General features: G+C 41.3%; 1 protein-coding gene, 1 long non-coding RNA gene and 1 other non-coding gene across 3 annotated transcripts in view; 2 read left to right on the forward strand and 1 right to left on the reverse strand.

The window, feature by feature from the left end:
• Positions 1–4,075: 4,075 nt before the first annotated feature.
• Positions 4,076–11,504, forward strand: BCL2L15 (BCL2 like 15). Its single transcript, XM_033198439.1, has 4 exons — positions 4,076–4,373; positions 4,952–5,073; positions 10,512–10,736; positions 11,368–11,504. Exons 1-4 carry the CDS (start codon positions 4,247–4,249, stop codon positions 11,383–11,385), a joined length of 492 nt encoding a protein of 163 aa, XP_033054330.1. The 5' UTR covers positions 4,076–4,246; the 3' UTR covers positions 11,386–11,504.
• The window catches only part of LOC117075764, a 76,612-nt gene continuing 69,687 nt past the window's right edge, over positions 11,367–18,291 (reverse strand). The window contains exon 5 of the long non-coding RNA XR_004434105.1: positions 11,367–11,448. This is a non-coding gene — a long non-coding RNA (uncharacterized LOC117075764). The remainder of the gene's footprint in view (positions 11,449–18,291) is intronic.
• Positions 16,660–16,794, forward strand: LOC117077023. The gene has a single exon (XR_004434618.1). It is a non-coding gene; the product is annotated as a U8 small nucleolar RNA (small nucleolar RNA).

Consider the following 18,291-nt stretch of genomic DNA (forward strand, 5'->3'; position numbering starts at 1 on the left):
TTTCTGTAATGTAACAGGCACACATAGAATATGAAATTGTTGCTTTTGGAAAATATACTTTTAAGATTATCTCAATGAAGAACTGATTTTTCCTATAGCCTGGCTTTACTAATTTATAAGCAAAATGACTAAAGCTCAAGTATACTATTAAGTTAATTCTTTAATATTTTTCCCCCAGGAACTCTCTGTAGCTTCTGCAGACATGGGGTTTGATGATGTGATATAAGTAGATGTTTATATTTTACAATCCATGAAGGTAGTCCATACTGTGCTCTTAAAGCAGCAGCCTTCTAATATCATTCTTAGTTGACGAGTAAACAGAATGTTATGTATGTAATGAGGTCCCACAAAGACAATAGTGTTTTGGAACACCGCAGAGGCAATAATTTGCATAGTTACCATCATTTTATAGTTATGAATCAGTGACTGTGATGTATTTCCGTTACCCTTATTTTTGAACAGGCGTTCTGTTAAAAGTATTCTATTCCTTTCTTAGATATGGGGTGTTTAGGGGAGAGGGGACACATTGCTTGTTTTCTTAGTTACAAGTCTCCATGTTGAGAGGAGTTGCACCCAAGGATCTTCATCCACATGCACATCTGGTACACACGACAGGATCCTGGACTTTAAGCCAATGATACAATGAGACAAAGCTTTTCGGGGAGGGATGTAAATTGTTGTGGTCAGAGGGTGGCAAGAGAAACAAGTGACGGTGAAAAAATTCTGGCCTCATCATTTTTCAGTAATAATTAAGAGCACAATATTACAACTGCAAGGGTGAAGGTATGTGGGCTGATGGAAAGGGATAGTTTTGGAGGGTGCTTTATTGAAGGCCCAGAAGAAGTAAACAAATGTGGAAAATTTACTCCACATTGCCAATGACAGGCTGTACTCTGTTTCTATAGCTTTACAACATTGATTATAGAAGACAATGCAAAGGAGTTGAAATTAGATTTTTTTTTTTTTTTTTTTTTTTTTTTTGAGACAGAGACTTGCTTTGTCATCCAGGCTGGTGTGCAGTGGTGTGACCATGGCTCAGTGAAGCCTTGATCTGGGCTCAAGTGATCCTCCTGCTTCAGCCTCCTGAGTAGCTGGGACTATAGGTGCGTGCCGCCACCCCTGGACTCAAGATTCGATTTCAAAGATGGCATAAGCATATTGATAATGAAATGAGGAAGGTGGTTTATTACTGTGGGAAAAGCTTCAGTCTGATGTAAGACAGACTTGGTTTAAAATTTCTATTCTGCCACTTACTGATGTGTGAACTTGGGCATGCTATTTAATACCAGCTGGATGGTCTCATAAATATTTTCGTTTTTTATATATTGTTTTGGGAGTATGTCACAAATGTATTTTTTAGAATCCTTCAACTGTCAGTGGCTAGCTCTAATGTGAAAGGAGGCTGGCCTAGAATTTTCTCTGAGTGTCCTTCTGATGTTAAAGATCTGAAGCCTGCTTAGTAATAATGGAGGTTTCAGCCCTTTTGTCTCTAGAGAGAATGAGCGACAGATAATGACAGATGAAAATAGCGCTTTTTTAGCTACATGGGAACATAATTTGTGTTCTTACTCCAAAAGCAATCTATGATCATTTTTAAAAATTAAGACTTTTTAAAGAGCAGTTTTAGGTTCAAAGCAAAATTGAAACAAAGGTACAGAGATTTCCCATATACCCTCTGCCCCTACACAAGCATAGTCTTCCCCATTATCAACATCCTCAATCAAAGTGGTACAATTTGTTATAAACTGATGAACTTACCTCATCAATTATTACCCAAAGTCCAATTATCACCCAAATTCCTCCTCATCTTTTCATGGCCTGATAGCTCATTTCTTCTTTTATTTTTTGAGATGGAGTCTCGCTCTATCACCCAGGCTGGAGTGCCGTGGTGCCATCTCAGCTCACTGCAACCTCCGCCTCCTGGGTTCAAGCAATTCTCCTGCCTCAGTCTTCTGAGTAGCTGGGATTACAGGTGTGAGCCACCGCGCCTGGCCAGCTTATTTCTTTTTAGCACTAAATAATGTCTATTGTCTGTATGTATGACAGTTTATTTATTCATTTACCTACTGGACATATTGGTTGCTTCCAAGTTTGGGCAATTATGAATAAAGCTGCTATAAACAACCATGTGCAAGTTTTTATGTAGACAAGTTTTCAGCTCCTTTGGGTAGATACCAAGGAGTATAATTGCTAAATCATATGTTAAGAGGATGTTTAGTTTTGTGAGAAACTGCTAAACTCTTCCAAAATGGCTGTACCATTTTGCATTCCTACCAGCAATGAATGACAGTTCCTGCCCCACATCCTCACCAGCATCTGGTTTTGCCAGTGTTCTGGATTTTGGCCATTTTAATAGGTGTATAGTGGTTGTATGTATTTTCAAATGGAACAGAAAACACAAGATTGGCTTTGATATTTTGCAAGACAGAAATTCCATTCTGAACAACTGACTTACTGTTTATGCTTGAATCTTTTCTCTTTTTTTTTTTTTAGGAGACAGAGTCTCGCTCTGTTGCCCAGGCTGTAGTGCAGTGGCGTAATCTCGGCTCACCACAACCTCCGCCTCCCAGGTTCAAACGATTCTCATGCCTCAGCCTCCCGAGTAGCTGGGATTACAGGCACGCACCACCATGCCCAGCTGATTTTTGTATTTTTCGTAGAGATGGGTTTTGCCATGTTGGCCAGGCTGGTCGTGAACTCCTGACCTCAGGTTATTTGCCCGCCTCGGCCTCCCAAAAATGCTGGGATTATAGGTGTAAGCCACCGCACCCAGCCTATGCTTGACTCTTTTATTAGTTGGAGCTGTTAATATTAATAACTTCACCAGGTCAGATAGGTTGAGTGGTAAGTTTGCTGATAGGTTTGATTTGGGTCTGAGACCCAGACCCAAAATCTAGGTTTAGCTACATTAAAAAGGCAACCACTACAGATAAGTGTCCAATCATGAGATCTCTTAAAACAATGATGGAGTCCGACCCTGTTAGGAAAATCCTTTTGCTAGAGAGAGAATCTCAGATCTCTTTCATCCTGGTCATTATGCCTTGGGCTAAAAGGAGGACATTTAACATTTATCGTATGCCAACAGTGCTAGGCCATTCTGCATGTTATCTTACTTAATCCTCATAATTTATCTATGAAATATTTTCTATTGTCCCCATGTATAATTCCAAGTTGAGTTGTTTTTTTTTAACTTTCCCAGACTTTATATCTGCTACTCCTCCACCTAGAATAGTATTATGCCTCCTTTTTGCATAGTGAATGCCTACTTATTCCTCAGAGCTCATCTCAGATGCTACTATTTTAAGGAAGCCTTCCCAGTCCCCTGGGCTTGTTTCCCTATTAAATGGATCAAAGGCTTGATTCTCTATTACACTTCACTGATCAAGGTGCACTGATCTCAATAGCACAAATAACTATGTGAAGAGTCACTTAATATCTGTCATTTCTTCTGAAGTGTAAGCTTCATGAGCACAGTAACTGTGCCTGTATCATTTTTCTATGTTACAGTGCCAAGTATAGTTCCTTGTTTGGTAAATAATTATTATATGATGATGGCAAATAAATTCCATAAACAGAAGGGTTTTTTTTTGGTTTTTTTTTTGAGATGGAGTCTCGCTCTGTCGCCCAGGCTGGAGTGCAGTCGCACGATCTCCACTCAATGCAAGCTCCACTGCCTCCCAGGTTCATGCAATTTTCCTGCCTCAGTCTCCCTAGAAGCTGGGACTACAGGTACCCACCACCACGCCCGGCTAATTTTTTTTTGTTGTTGTATTTTTAGTAGAGACAGGGTTTCACCGTGTTCGCCAGGATGGTCTGGATCTCCTGATCTCGTGATCCGCCCGCCTCGGCCTCCCAAAGTGCTGGGATTACAGGCATGAGCCACCGCACCCGACCACATAAACAGAAGTTGAATGCTGGTCCACTGTAACTTCAAAACCTTCCTTTAAATTATGCCATATGCAGGACCTAAGAAGTAAAGGAAGTATTTCTTAATAAAATCACTCCAGAGGCTCTTCCTGAACTCTGTTTCAGTTCTAGATTGGCTATCTAACGATAAAAGTTAAGCATTAACTTTATGTGGTTAGGGCTGTGTTTGAAGAAAGCTAGTGGGAAAAGTTCCAGGACTACATGTCAGGAAACTACAAGAGTTAGAAACATTTGTTGATTTACCAGTGTTTTTAACTTCCTGCTGGGCTGAAAACTGCTTGTTTTGTGGAAAAGCGAAACTTGGCAGCAAACATCTAAAATGAAGAGCCCCCAAACTTTTGAGGAACAAACGGAATGCATTGTGAACACTCTACTCATGGACTTCTTGGGCCCAACATTGCGGGTTGCCAACCGGAACCTATGCTGTGTAGATGAAGTAGATTCAGGTAAGGCTCCTGGCCTAGGTGGTGATTGCAGGTCAATAAGAATATGTTTTCGGCTGGGCACGGTGACTGACTCCTGTAATCCCAGCACTTTGGGAGGCCAAGGCAGGTGACCTGAAGTACGGGGTTTGAGATCAGCCTGGCCAACATGGTGAAACCCCATCTCTACTAAAAATGCAAAAATTAGCCAGGCATGGTGACTCACGCCTGTAGTCCCAGCTACATGGGAGACTGAGGCATGAGAATTGCTTGAACCTGGGAGGCGGAGGTTGCAATGAGCAGAGATCACGCCACTGCACTCCAATCTGGGCGACAGAGACTCAGTCTCAAAAAAAAAGGGTATGTTTTATTTATTTCCTTTAAGTTTCAAAAGGCAAACTCTAAGCTTTCAGTAACACCTAAAGGGAAAGAGGTTCTCAATGAAGGGAAACTTTCTGACTATTGGTGTTGACAGAACATTTAAGCTCTTGGGAGATGATGTGAAAATTATTTAAAAACAAGACCAATTTTTCTCATTGCCCAGATTCCTGGGACTTGCCATTGCTTCAAACATTGTAACAAATGTGTTCCCTCTGTCCTAGGAGAGCCTTGCTCTTTTGATGTAGTTACCATTGCTGGTCGCCTTCGGATGTTGGGTGACCAGTTCAACGCAGAATTGGAAACTTCTGCCAAAAACATCATTGCAGAAACCATTCAGGGACAGGTCAAGTTTCTACTTCATGCTATTATTTGCCGCTTTTTTTTTCTATTTCAAACTTCCTTTTCTTACTACTCCCATACTATGGTGACTAGGAATGTTTTATGAAAATATTTGCGGGCTTATATTCCAAGGAGGTGTAGCAAGAATTCTCCAATTGCTAAAATCTAAGTGGTACAGAGATGGAAAATTTTTGGCATAGGCTGATGAACCTTCAGCTTGTCTCTACTTGGTCGTCATCAGAGCTGTGCTTAGTGTGCATAGAGCACATTTTATAGCACTTTATTCTTGGCAAAGTATAGCATCTTTTTTTTTTTTTTTGAGACAGGGTCTTACTCTGTCACCTAGGCTCAAGTGCAGTGGTGTGATCTCAGCTCACTGCAGGCTCTACCTCCTGGGCTCAAGTGATCCTCCCACTGCAGCCTCCTGAGTAGCTGGGACTTCAGGCAAGTGCTACCATGCCCATCTATTTTTTATTTTTATTTTTATTTTTAGTAGAGATGAGTTTTTGCCACGTTGCCCAGGCTGGTCTTGAACTCCTGAGCTCAGGTGATCCACCCACCTCGGCCTCCCAAAGTCCTGGGATTACAGGCGTGAGCTACCACACCCAGCCTATGCTTTTTTTTTTTTTTTGAGATGGAGTCTTGCTCTGTCACCAAGGCTGCAGTGCAGTCGCGTGATCTTGGCTTACTGCAACCTCCATCCCCCGGGTTCAAGCAATTTTCCTGCCTCAGCCTCCCAAGTAGCTGGGACTACAGGTGCACACTGCCATACCCGGCTAATTATTTTTTGTATTTTAGTAGAGATGGGGTTTCACCGTGTTGCCCAGGCTGGTCTCGAACTTCTGAGCTCAGGCAATTGGCCCGCCTTGGCCTCCCAAAGTGCTGGGATTACAGGCGTGAGCCACCACGCCCGGCCCCAGCCTATGCATATTTTAATACTTATTTTGTTGGAGGTGGGCATTTTTTCCCCCTAGGGTCCAGCAGTGAAGTATATACAGGAATGACAGGCAGTCTACAAGTTTGATGCAATGAGGGATAAGCCCTACAGCAGCTCACTGGCTTTTCATCAGAATGCTGATTACTGGCAGTAGCACTTGGACTCTGTACCAGATGTAAAGACAATAAGGCAGTATCTAGGAGATGTTGCTGATATATATCAACAATGACAGCTAATATTAACTTATCACTTACAATGTGCAATTATTATCTCATTTAATCATTATGCCCCTGTATGAGTTATCATGGAAGCTATTATTGCCACAGCAACCTCTCCCCATCTGCATGTAACACCACAAAAGCAAACATCTAATCTGTTTTGTTCACTGCCATATTCACACAACCTGTAACAGTGCCTTATATATAATACGTCCTCAATAATAATTTCTTTTTTTATTTTTTTTGGAGACAGACTCTCACTGCAACCTCTGCCTCTCGGGTTCAAGTGATTCTCCTGTCTCAGCCTCCCAAGTAGCTGTGATTACAGACGCCCGCCACCATGCCCTGCTAATTTTTGTATTTTTAGTAGAGATGGGGTTTCACCATGTTGGCCAGGGTGGCCTTGAACTCCTGATCTCAGGTGATCCACCCGCCTCGGCCTCCCAAAGTGCTGGGATTACAGGGGTGAATCACCGCGCCTAGCCCATCTGGGTGGATCACCTGATGTCAGGAGTTCAAGACCAGCCTGGTCAAAATGGTAAAACCCCCATCTCTACCTAAAAATACAAAAATTAGCTGGGCAGATAACTTGACGTCAGGAGTTCAACACCAGCCTGGCCAACATAGAGAATCCCTGTCTCTACTAAAAATACAAAAATTAGCTGGGTGTGATGGCCCATGCCTGTAATCCCAGCTACTTGAGAGACTGAGGCAGGAGAATCACTTGAACCCGGGAGGCAGAGGTTGCAGTGAGCTGAGATCACGCCACTGCTCTCCAGCCTGGGCGACAGAGCAAGACTCTGTCTCAAAAAAAGAACCACACTCTTAACCGTTATGCTTTATTCTTCCTACTATACACAGCTTGGGCAGTGTGCCTAAACTACTTTCAAGCAGAACTGGACCTGTTACTTCCAGTTACTTGCCCTGAGGCTGTCCTAGGTAGTTGATAGCTGAGTTGACTTTTTTTTCATTAAACAGATTTTTTTTTGACTGGGTGCCATGGCTCATACTTGTAATCCCAGCACTTTGGGAGACCGAGAGGGGCGGACTGCTTGAGGCCGGGAGTTTGAGACCAGCCTGGCCAACATAGTGAAACCCCATCTCTACTAATAATACAAAAATTAGCTGGGCATAGTGGCGCACACCTGTAATTCCCAGCTACTCGGGAGGCTGAGGTAAGAGAATCACTTGAACCTGGGAAGCAGAGGGAGGTTGCAGTGAACTGAGATCTCACCACTGCACTCCAATCTGGGCAACAGAACGAGACCCTCTCTCAAAATAAATAAATACATACATACATAAATACATACATACACACATACATACAAACACAAATACAAAAATTAGCCAGGCATGGTGGCACACAACTGTAATCCCAGCTACGGGGAAGGCTGAGACAGAAGAATTGCTTGAACCCAGGAGGCGGAGATTGCAGTGAGCCAAGATGGTGCCATTGCACTCCAACCTGGGTGACAGAGCAAGACTCTGTCTCAAAAAAAAAAAAAAAAAAAAAAAAAAAATTATTTGACTTGAACTTGTTTTAATAAAAAAAATTTTTTGAAACAGCCCTAAACTCAGGGAAAAGTTGCAAGGATAGTACAAATAATTTCTCTCTTTAATCATTTGACAGTAGGGAGTTGACACGCTATTTCATCAACCCCTAATATTTTTATACTTCCTTCAAACAATTAGACATTCTCTAATTGACAATCTCTAATGTAACCACATTCTAACCATCAAAACTAGGAAATTAACATTGATTCGTTTTCATCTAATCCTTAGATCTCTTTCAAGTTTTGCCATTTGTCCCGATAATGTAATGTATAGTAAAAAGTTGTAGGCCAGAATCACATATTGCATTTAGTTGTCATTTCTCTTTAGTTTCCTCCAATCTGGAATTTTTCCTCAGTCTTTCCTTGATTTTCATAACCTTGACACTTGAAGACTATGGTCTATCTTGTTGAATGTCCCTTAATTGGGTTTGTTTGATGTTTCTTCTTGAATAAATTAAAGATATGTACCTTTGGTAGGAATATCACAGCAGTATTGCTGTGTTCTCAGTGCATTGCATCAATTGGCACAAGATTTCATTTTATCCCAGTATTGATGTTGTTAACTTTAATCACTTAAGATGGTGTCTGTAAGGCTTCTCCTCTATAAAGTTACTCTTTTCCCCTTTGTAAGTAATAAGTGTTTTATGGCTAGGTACTTTGAAACTATGTAAATATTCCACATTTCATCAAAATTTCAATGCATTCATTTCTTATCAGCATTGGACCCATGAATTCCTACTTTATTCAGTGGGTTATAATCTGTTAACGTCATTATTAATTTAGATGCTCAAATCATCCTAGTTTTAGCTAGTGGGAGTCCTTTCACTCTAGACTGCACCTCTTTGATGTGTCTCTATTTTTATTTGATTACTTCCTTAATTTCTGACAGAAGATCTTACACTTCCCTAGCCCCAAACTGAAATCAACCATTCTCCAGAGAGCGCTGGTTTATTTTATTTTTTGAGACGAGTCTCACTCTGTTGCCAGTCTGGAGTGCAGTGGCACGATCTCAGCTCACTGCAACCTCCACCTCTTGGATTCAAGCAATTCTTCTGCCTCAGCCTCCCGAGTAGCTGGCACTACAGACACACACTGCCAAGTCTGGCTAATTTTTTTTTTTTTGTATTTTAGTACAGACGGGGTTTCACCATGTTGCCCAGGCTGGTCGCGAACTCCTGAGCTCAGACAATTCGCCCGCCTTGGCCTCCCAAAGTGCTAGGATTACAGGTGTGAGCCACCGCGCCTACCTTTTTTTTTGAGAGGGAGTCTCGCACTTTCGCCCGGGCTGGAGTGCAGTGGCGCCATCTCGGCTCACTTCAACCTCCACCTTCCGGGTTCACGTGATTCTCCTCCCTCAGCCTCCAGAGTAGCTGGGATTACATGCGCCCGCCACCACGCTCGGCTACTTTTTTGTATTTTTAGTAGAGACGGGGTTTCACTACGTTGGCCAGACTGGTCTTGAACTCCTGACCTCATGATTCACCTGCCTTGGCTTCCCAGAGTGCTGGGATTACAGACATGAGCCACCGCACATGGCCTTTGGTTTGTTTTAATGGAGAATGATATTTAGAAATCAAGATTTAGGTGCCCTCCCACATGGAGGTCCTTTTCAGTTTGGGCTCTGATATTCAGCTCTGACCACCCTTGACCCCCGTAAATCCCCACAGATCTTGCTTGGACCCACCTAATGGCTTTTGGATCCCATATTTGAAAAGGAAAGAGGAAAAGAAAGAGCTACTCAATTATTTTAATTAATTATTATTTTATTATTAATTCTAATTAATTACTATTTTTGAGACAGTCTTTCTCTGTCACCTAGGCTGTAGTGTAGTGGCTCAATGATACCTCACTGCAGCCTCAATCTCATAGGCTTAAGTGATCCTCCCACCTCAGCCTCCTAAGTAGTTGGGACCACAGGCATGTGCCACCATGCCTAGCTACTTTTTAAAATTTTCCATAGAAACAGGGTCTCAATGTGTTGCCCAGGCTAGTCTTGAACTCCTGACCTCATGTGATCCTCCCACTTTCGCCTCCCAAAGTGTTGGGATTACAGGTGTGAACCACTGCACTCGGCCTTTTTTTTATTTGAGACAGAGTCTCGCTCTGTCACCCAGGCTGGAGTGCAGCGGCGTGATCTCGGCTCACTTCAACCTTCACCTCCCAGGTTCAAGTGATTCTCCTGCCTCAGCCTCCTGAGTAGCTGGTATTACAGGCGTGCGCCACCATGCCTGGCTAATTTTTGTATTTTTAGTAGAGACAGGGTTTCACCATGTTGGCCAGGCTGGTCTTGAACTCTTGACCTCAGGTGATCTGCCTGCCTCGGCCTCCCAAAGTGTTGGGATTACAGGTGTGAGCCACCACTCCCAGTCTTTACTTGAGAGTTTCCCAGACATTTCCTAGTCATTCAAGCAATACCTTTACAATTTAACCAGCAGGACTATCACATACTTAATATTTTTCTTTCAAATCATTTTTCGTTTATTTTGTTTAACCTAAGCAATAATACCTGAAATCATGGGTTTGATGGACTACTTATGTATTTTCAAATGCCCATTAAGATAACAAAATATTAAAACGAGAAAAGATTATCCATCTACCCTCTGAGATTTCGTTAGTTACCACCAACTGCACATTTGGCACTCTAAGAAACAATCGCTCTACTGGATTCCTGCACCTGCAGCCTCCTGCACTTTTTGAGTGATACTCTGTTGATATTTCGTTTGTCTTTCCTCAGGCAGGAGCTATACTCCAGAACACAGTGGAATCTCTCAGCAAGACCTGGTGTGCTCAGGATTCCAACTTAGCTTATGAGAGAGCCTTTCTGGCAGTGTCAGTGAAACTTCTTGAGTATATGGCTCACATCGCTCCTGAAGTAGTGGGACAGGTGGCTATCCCCATGACGGGTATGATCAATGGGAACCGAGCCATCCGGGAGTTCATCCAGGGTCAGGGAGGTTGGGTAAGTGTGTTGGGGCTCCTGGTTTTGCTAGGTATTTGCACTGTTTTTGTACTAATACCTGGGATTCCAATTCATGACCCTTTTGGTAAATTGGAAACCAACAGGAAAACAGGCTTCCCTATTTTGCTGAAAATGCCTAGATTTTCTTGCCATGGAAAAGTGGAGCAGACAGATCAGCCTGTGGGTGTTGGACTCCAGAGTCATGCTACCTAAAATATTGACTGCTGACTACTGTAAAGCTAATCTTCATTTCCTACACATAATCATCTATAAAGTATATTCGTGGTAGACTTCTAATTTCAGCCTGGCTTCACTCTGTTCCCTTGTAAATATCTGGGTCTTTTTTTCCTAACATCTTTATGTGTGTGTTAGGGAAGTCAGAATCACCTTAATAGTATCTAAGAAAAAACAGTCTTTGCTGTAGTTGTAACCATAGAAGGTATTCTAAGCCCATGTTTTAGTAATCATTAGAACTTATGCTGTCATAGAGCACTCCTTTCCGTTTACAGGGTCAGTGGAAGCCTTAATAAGAGCTACATTTCCTGGAGCTATCTGCAGATCATTTCCTGGTTTCTTAGGAAGTTCCTGAAAGCAATTCCTTTGACTGTAGGATTTTCACTGTCTTTCCTAGGAAAATCTGGAGAGCTGAAGAGGTGGAGCTATTCACGAGACTGAACATCACTTCCTTGTTGACTGATTGGGTGATTAACTCCTGGCAATTCAAACAAACAAATAAAAAAACACTTTTTTCATTTTATCAGAACTGAACTTAGCTGAATAAGTTATTTTTTACTGATTGTTAAAGTTGGGAGCAGCTGCCAGAGGCCTACAGAGTTGGTTTTTGTTTTGTTTTGTTTTTTTGTCAACTTAATGCAAACCACAGAGATTTTCTACTTTCTGTTTTCACATGAGTTTTAATGAGGTTTTGTTGAAGCAAAGACCTCTAGACACAAAGTAATGACTTGTTAGTAGTGGAATTATAAACAACAGGGCAGGCCTTTGCTGGAGGTATTTTGAGAGAAAGGGAGAATAATGGAAACTATTCCTTCAGATTTAGCCCTGTCCTTTGGTAAGAATCTTGTATACTAATTTTGCAATTTAAAGGATTTCAGGAAGCTTTTTGGTTGAAAAATCTTGTTTTTTTTTTTTAGACGGAGTCTCGCTCTGTCACCCAGACTGGAGTGCAATGGCTCGATCTTAGCTCACCGCAAGCTCTGCCTCCCCGGTTCACGCCGTTCTTCTGCTTCAGCCTCCCGAGTAGCTGGGACTACAGGCGCCCACCACCACGCCTGCATAATGTTTTGTATTTTTAGTAGAAACAGGGCTTCACCATGTTAGCCAGGATGGTCTGGATCTCCTGACCTCGTGATTCACCCGCCTTGGCCTCCCAAGGTGCTGGGATTACAGGCATGAGCCACCGTGCCAGGCCTAAAATCTTGTTATTTTAAGTTGAGCATTTTCATTCAAAAATCATCCCTAAACTTCATGTTAATTTCACCTGAGGAGGACTATTTTATGCATTTTAGAGGTTGTAAGCAAAAAAAACACAAAAAACAAAAACAACCCAAAAAACAAACAAACAAACAAACAAAAATAGTTGTTTCTACTAGGAAGGTCAAAGAAAATAAAAGTTACTGCATTGTTACTGCCACAGGATGCAGGAAGTGCTGGCCCACATCTAGGATAGCAAGGCCACCCCAGCTTAGATGAAGCTAGCTGCATAGCACAGAACTTTAAAAGTGTGGTTCACACACCACTTGTGAACCATATTAAATTGCTGATTCGCATTCCTAGAGATTCTGATTCTGTAGGGGTAGGCTGGAGCCTAGGAACCTACCTTTTAAACTAGTTCCATAGGTGATTCTGATGTACATATAGAGTGTGACAGCCATCACTTTAGAGAATGGATTGACAAATTACAACCCACACGTCAAATCTGGCTTGCTGTCTTATTTTGTAAATAAAGTTTTATTGGAATAGAACAACATTCACTTGTTTACATATTGTCCATGGCCGCTTTTGTGCTACAATGGCAGAGTTGAATGATTATGGAAGACCATATGACTGGTTAAGTCCAAAATATTTACTAGCTGGCTCTTTACAGAAAAAGTTGGCTGACCCCTTCTCTAAATCAACATTTCTCCTTGGTAATTGAAACTCTATTACAGTCCTGACAATTCCAACAAACACAGCTGTGGATACAGGGTTTAAACTCAAAGATATTTAACTCTTTTTTGGGAACTTCGTCTCCATATGTTTGTTAGTTCTTGTATAATCCACAGTTTCTCTAGGTCTTCAGCCAATTTACAGCTACAGAGAGCTCTGTAGCTCCTGAGTAGTCCATTTCTCTGGCCCTACAAGTGAGAGTGACTGGAAGCAAAACTTATGATTTGTATGATCTTATATCTCAAAATAGTCCTTAATGATCTAATAGATTAGTAGGCAGTCATCAGGTAGAGACTTCAAAAACCAGACTACCTTCCTGAATGTCAAGAAGAAAGGCATTGCTACAGTGATTCATGAAAAGCAGCATTAATGACTTTGGCTAAAGTTTAACAAAGCTAACCACTTCCCCTCTATCAGCCAGCCATCTATCTATCTCCCGTAAATGCAGAGAAGTAAATATGTAGTGCTGTTAATATATTTTTGCTTTTTAAAGTTATGCTTTGGCCTGGCAAGGTGGCTCATGCCTGTAATCCCAGCACTTTGTGAGGTCAAGGCGGGTGGATCACCTGAGGTTAGGAGTTTCAGACCAGCCTGGCCAACATGGTGAAACCCTGTCTCTACTAAAAACACAAAAAATTAGCCAGGCTGGGTGGCGTGTGCCTGTAATCCCAGCTACTCAGGAGGCTGAGGCAGGAGAATCACTTGAACCTGGGAGGCGGAGGTTGCAGTGAGCTGAGATGGTGCCACTGTACTCCAGCCTGGGCGACAAAAGCAAAACTGTCTCAAAAAAAAAAAAAGAAAAGAAATAAAGTTATGCTTTTTCCTCTATTCCTAGTTAAATCACAACAGGTTAGTAATCCGTAAATGATGTGTCCTGTTTCTCTTTAGTAGAAATTGTATTTTTGGCTAACCATTAAGAAACTTGTACTCCTTTGTCCCTTATGTTACTATAAACTCAAGATGATGAGTTTTGTGGTATTTGACTTCATAGGCAAAATCAAAATACTTTGACTGTTGCTATTCTGTTTTATGAAATAAACTTCTGTCTATGCATTTGAACTAAGTTTCAGCAAATTCAATCTAAATTGAATAATTCCAGCTCCCGGTTTTATCCTGTGTTGCTCATAAAACAGTTCCAAGTATACTGCATTATCTTGAGATTTGAAGATATGGTGCCCACGGGGATTATACTAGGCAAATGCATTAAGCAGCTCTGGCCTAGGTGTTGTGTATTTTAGGAGACTCTATCTTAGGAGAGTTTAAGTGATTGGGCTGCAGGAAGAAGACATTGTAACCCAGGAATTAAAAATGGATTCAGATTGCTTGATTTTAACACTTTAGTTTCACCATAGGCTAATTATGTGACGACATTGGGCAAGAGACATAATTCTTCTGTACCTTGGTTTCTACATTTGTAAAACAGAGATGATTTGGTAACTTATTAATAAGATTTTTGTGAGAGATAAATAAAACAATACGCTTTGTAAAGAGCCAGTGCCTGGAATATTTTAAACTCTGTGCTATTAGCAATTTGGAATTCTATGTTATGGAGTTCATAATGTTCTAGCTTGACTTTTTTCTCTCTCCATTAACCCTGGCTCTCACAGATGCAAACCACTCTTAATGGCTTTACCTTTCACATCACTGTGAGTGATTCCTAAATATGATTTATTTCCCTTCTCAATTCCATACCCACAGACGCTTATTATTTTTGTGTACCTTTCTTATCCCCATACTCTCTGTTTGCCATACAACTAGCTCAAAACCTCAGTCATTTTTACCTTGTCTCTCTCTCTCCAGTCCAACTCACCCAACAGTTTTTCTCATTTGTTACTTCCTTTTTGTCCTGGTTCTTCTACCAGATTTATTAGCAACTGCCTGGACTATTAATAAAGACTCCTACTTAGGCTTTCAGTAAATTGTTCTGTTCCTGCTCCATTCCAGTCTATCCTATATACTGCCATCAAATTGATCAAAGCTGTGGTTTCTTTGTCTATTGTTTTGATTCATTTTTGTATATGGTATCATTCATTTTTAAATTTAACATACCAATGAAGATATAGGACTTAAACATTTTATCAGAAGGGGGCATTTATTTGTTAAATCAAGAAATAACTTTCCAAAAGCATTGCTTTGAATGCCATTCTCTTAAAGTCCTTCAGTAGAACTTTTGAGGGTGATATGTTCATTATCTTGATTGTGGTGATTTTATGGGTGATTTCATACCAACTTATCAAACTGTATATATACTCTGATTGAAATGTGTAGTTTATTGTACATTAGCACTACCTCAATAAGGTTGTTAAAAAAAAAAAAAATCTTCAGTGGCTCCCTACTGTTCATCAAATAAAGCCTGACTTTCAGTCTGATATTCAAATTCCCCCAGGATCTGGCCCTAACTGCCCTATATAGCCTTAATCAATCATGATTCTCCTCTACAATCCCAGTGCCCTAGTAAAACCGAGCCAGTCACTAAACCCATCCTCCTACTGTTCTCTATGTTTCATATTGCTTTTTCTGAGACTCTACCTGTAGACATCTTCAAGACCCAACCCAATTGTCACTTTCTCCATGAAGGCTATCCGTATAACTAGAACAAGAAGTGGCCTTTTCCTCCTCGAACTTTTGTTTGCACCACTTTTATGTTTCTTATCCAAAAAATGGCCTTAAAATGGGGAAGATAGTCATCTTCCCCACTAGGATAAAGGATTGCTGAACGATACAATTTGTTGTATACTTCTGTAACACCCCTCCTCTTCATTCTCTGTCATGTACATCGATATTAAAAATATTCATTAAATGAATGAATAAATGATTGACTCAGATGAGGCTTCAAGTTTGATTCTATTTGAACAGGATGCTAAGCTTTAAGAGTCCTGATGCTCTTGGCCAGGCGTGGTGGCTCATACCTGTAATCCCAGCACTTTTGGAGGCCGAGGCAGGTGGATCACAAGGTCAGGAGATCGAGACCATCCTGGCTAACACTGTGAAACCCCGTCTCTACTAAAAAATACAAAAAATTAGCCGAGCGTGGTGGCGGACACCTGTAGTCCCAGCTACTCGTGAGGCTGAGGCAGGAGAATCGCTTGAACCCGGGAGGCGGAGCTTGCAGTGAGCTGAGATGGTGCCACTGCACTCCAGCCTGGGCGACACAGCAAGATGCTGTCTCAAAAAAAAAAAAAAAGCTTCAGGCTGGACTCAGTGGCTCATGCCTGTAATCCCAGTACTTTTGGGAGGCTGAGGCGGGTGGATCACCTGAGGTCAGGGAGTTCAAGGCCAGCTTGGTCAACATGGTGAAACCCCATCTCTACTAATAATACAAAAATTAGCTGGGTGTGGTGGCTCACGCCTGTCTTCCCAGCTACTCAGGAGGCTGAGGCAGGAGAATTGCTTGAACCCAGGAGGCAGAGGTTGCAGTGAGTCAAGATAGCACCATTGCACACCAGCCTAGGTGACAACAGCAAAACTCTGTCTCCCAAAAATAAAAAAAGAAAAAGAAAAAAATGCTTCAATGGCAATTTATTGGTTGCCCTTTGCCTCTTGAGGATTCTGAAACCAAAGACAGAGTATGCTTCCCTGTGTAGTGTGTGGGAGGTTGACTATGAAGTCTGCAGCAGGTAAACTGAAGGACTTAGTGAAGTCTCAGAATGCTGTAGTGACAAGCAGTAGATTAGAAGATGGGTAGGAGAACTTTTCCTACCATGGATGATGTGAAAACATGAGAAAATGAAACAAGCTTAATTAAAGGCATTTTATATCGTCAGGTGGGATAATCCTTACCTGTTCCTCCTTTGGAGGACAGATTAGAACATGATGATTGGAGAATGCATGAAACGTGATTAACGTCTCTGCGTAATCGGGACTTGCAACACCCTGATTACTCCTATCTGATTCTCCCTGAAAAAAAAAAAAAAAAAAAATTAAAGGCATTTTATAAGCCTCTTCCGTGTTCATTTATAAAAGGAGAAACAAGCCTATTCTAGAGATAAAGGAGGTCATTTATTTCTGGCTATTGCAGTTCTTCAGAGATGGACTCTGAAGTTCAGTATTGACACCATTGCTTTCATAATAATAGCCCTGCTGCTTGGGCAGCAGCATTCAGGAAAGTACCCTTTGCCAGGTTCCTGTGCCTCCATGTAGGAAGGCCCATCTGCTTCTGGCATAATGAAAGTGCCTAGCTAGAGACAAGAAGCACAGACTGTGCCAGGCAAGAGACTTGGAGTAATTGATATAATGAGTAACCAAGTGAGAGTAGATCCCTCACCAAAGTGTAACCACATTAGCTTACATTATCACAACAGACTTATTTTAGATATGTATTCTCAAGACCATGTTAAGCACTGTGGGTTACACAAATGCATAAAAGACACTATCATTGCCTTTGATAAATCTGAAAAACAGGGGGCATCTTTTGAATAAACTCTTAAATAAACTTATAGGAGACAAGGAAATTGAATAAATGAAGAAAACGTCTATAGCTATATTACAGATTTATATTGAAGAGATTCAGACTAAGGGAAGATCATGGTGAAACAGTTAAGGGCAAGATTTTTGAAGAAAAAGTAATTGAGCTTTATGGCTTTATTTTCATCGTGGTGAAACTTAGGGGTAAAGGTGAGAAGTAGAAAAAGAAGTAGTAGAATGAACAAGGTCTGTAGGTGATGTGCTTGGATAGGCTGGGTGGGGATAGTTGACAGGGAGGGGCTTGGGTTTCCATAGACCATCAATAACTATTCTGATTCTTTAGCATTAAAGTGCAGTTTTAAGAACTTTCATCCAGCCTTGGTTAACAGGAGATACTAGAATGGAAACATATAGATAGGAAGATAATACAAGTTTATTGCTATAGGAATCCAGGTGTGAAAGTGGGAATGGGACTAAGTGGGAATAGAAAAGACAGGTTGAATCGAAAAGACATTGAGGAAAAATTTCCAATAGGTCTTGGTGATCAAGAGAATGCTTACAAAGGACTGAATGTTTCACAGACAGTGTATATATCCCATATCAAATCAGTGACCCTGGGATGTAGGGAAAGGCAAGAGTAGTGAAACTAAAGCTAAGGTTGGGTAAGTATCTTCTCTAGGGTAAAACATGTCTCTTCCTCATCCAAAAGAGAGAAGGATGTTCTGAGAATCCTGAATGTTTTTCCTATTGAATAGTTTATCTTATCCTTGTAGTCTTTCCTGAAATTCTCTTCAATTAACGTGTATTGTAATCTAATTCCTGACCTCCGTGATACTGATATTTCCCCTTAAACTAGCATACTCCCCTCTTGTTGGAACAGCTGACATGGTGACCAGCACTCTTCTCTATTGTGTTCTTCCTTCTGACCAAACACTACAGCCACATGAGGCAGCAGTGAGATGTGGCCTTGTCACTCCTCTTCAGG

This window comes from Trachypithecus francoisi, unplaced genomic scaffold (genome assembly GCF_009764315.1).
Source record: "Trachypithecus francoisi isolate TF-2019V2 unplaced genomic scaffold, Tfra_2.0 Lachesis_group5, whole genome shotgun sequence".
NCBI classification, from domain to species: Eukaryota; Metazoa; Chordata; class Mammalia; order Primates; family Cercopithecidae; genus Trachypithecus; species Trachypithecus francoisi.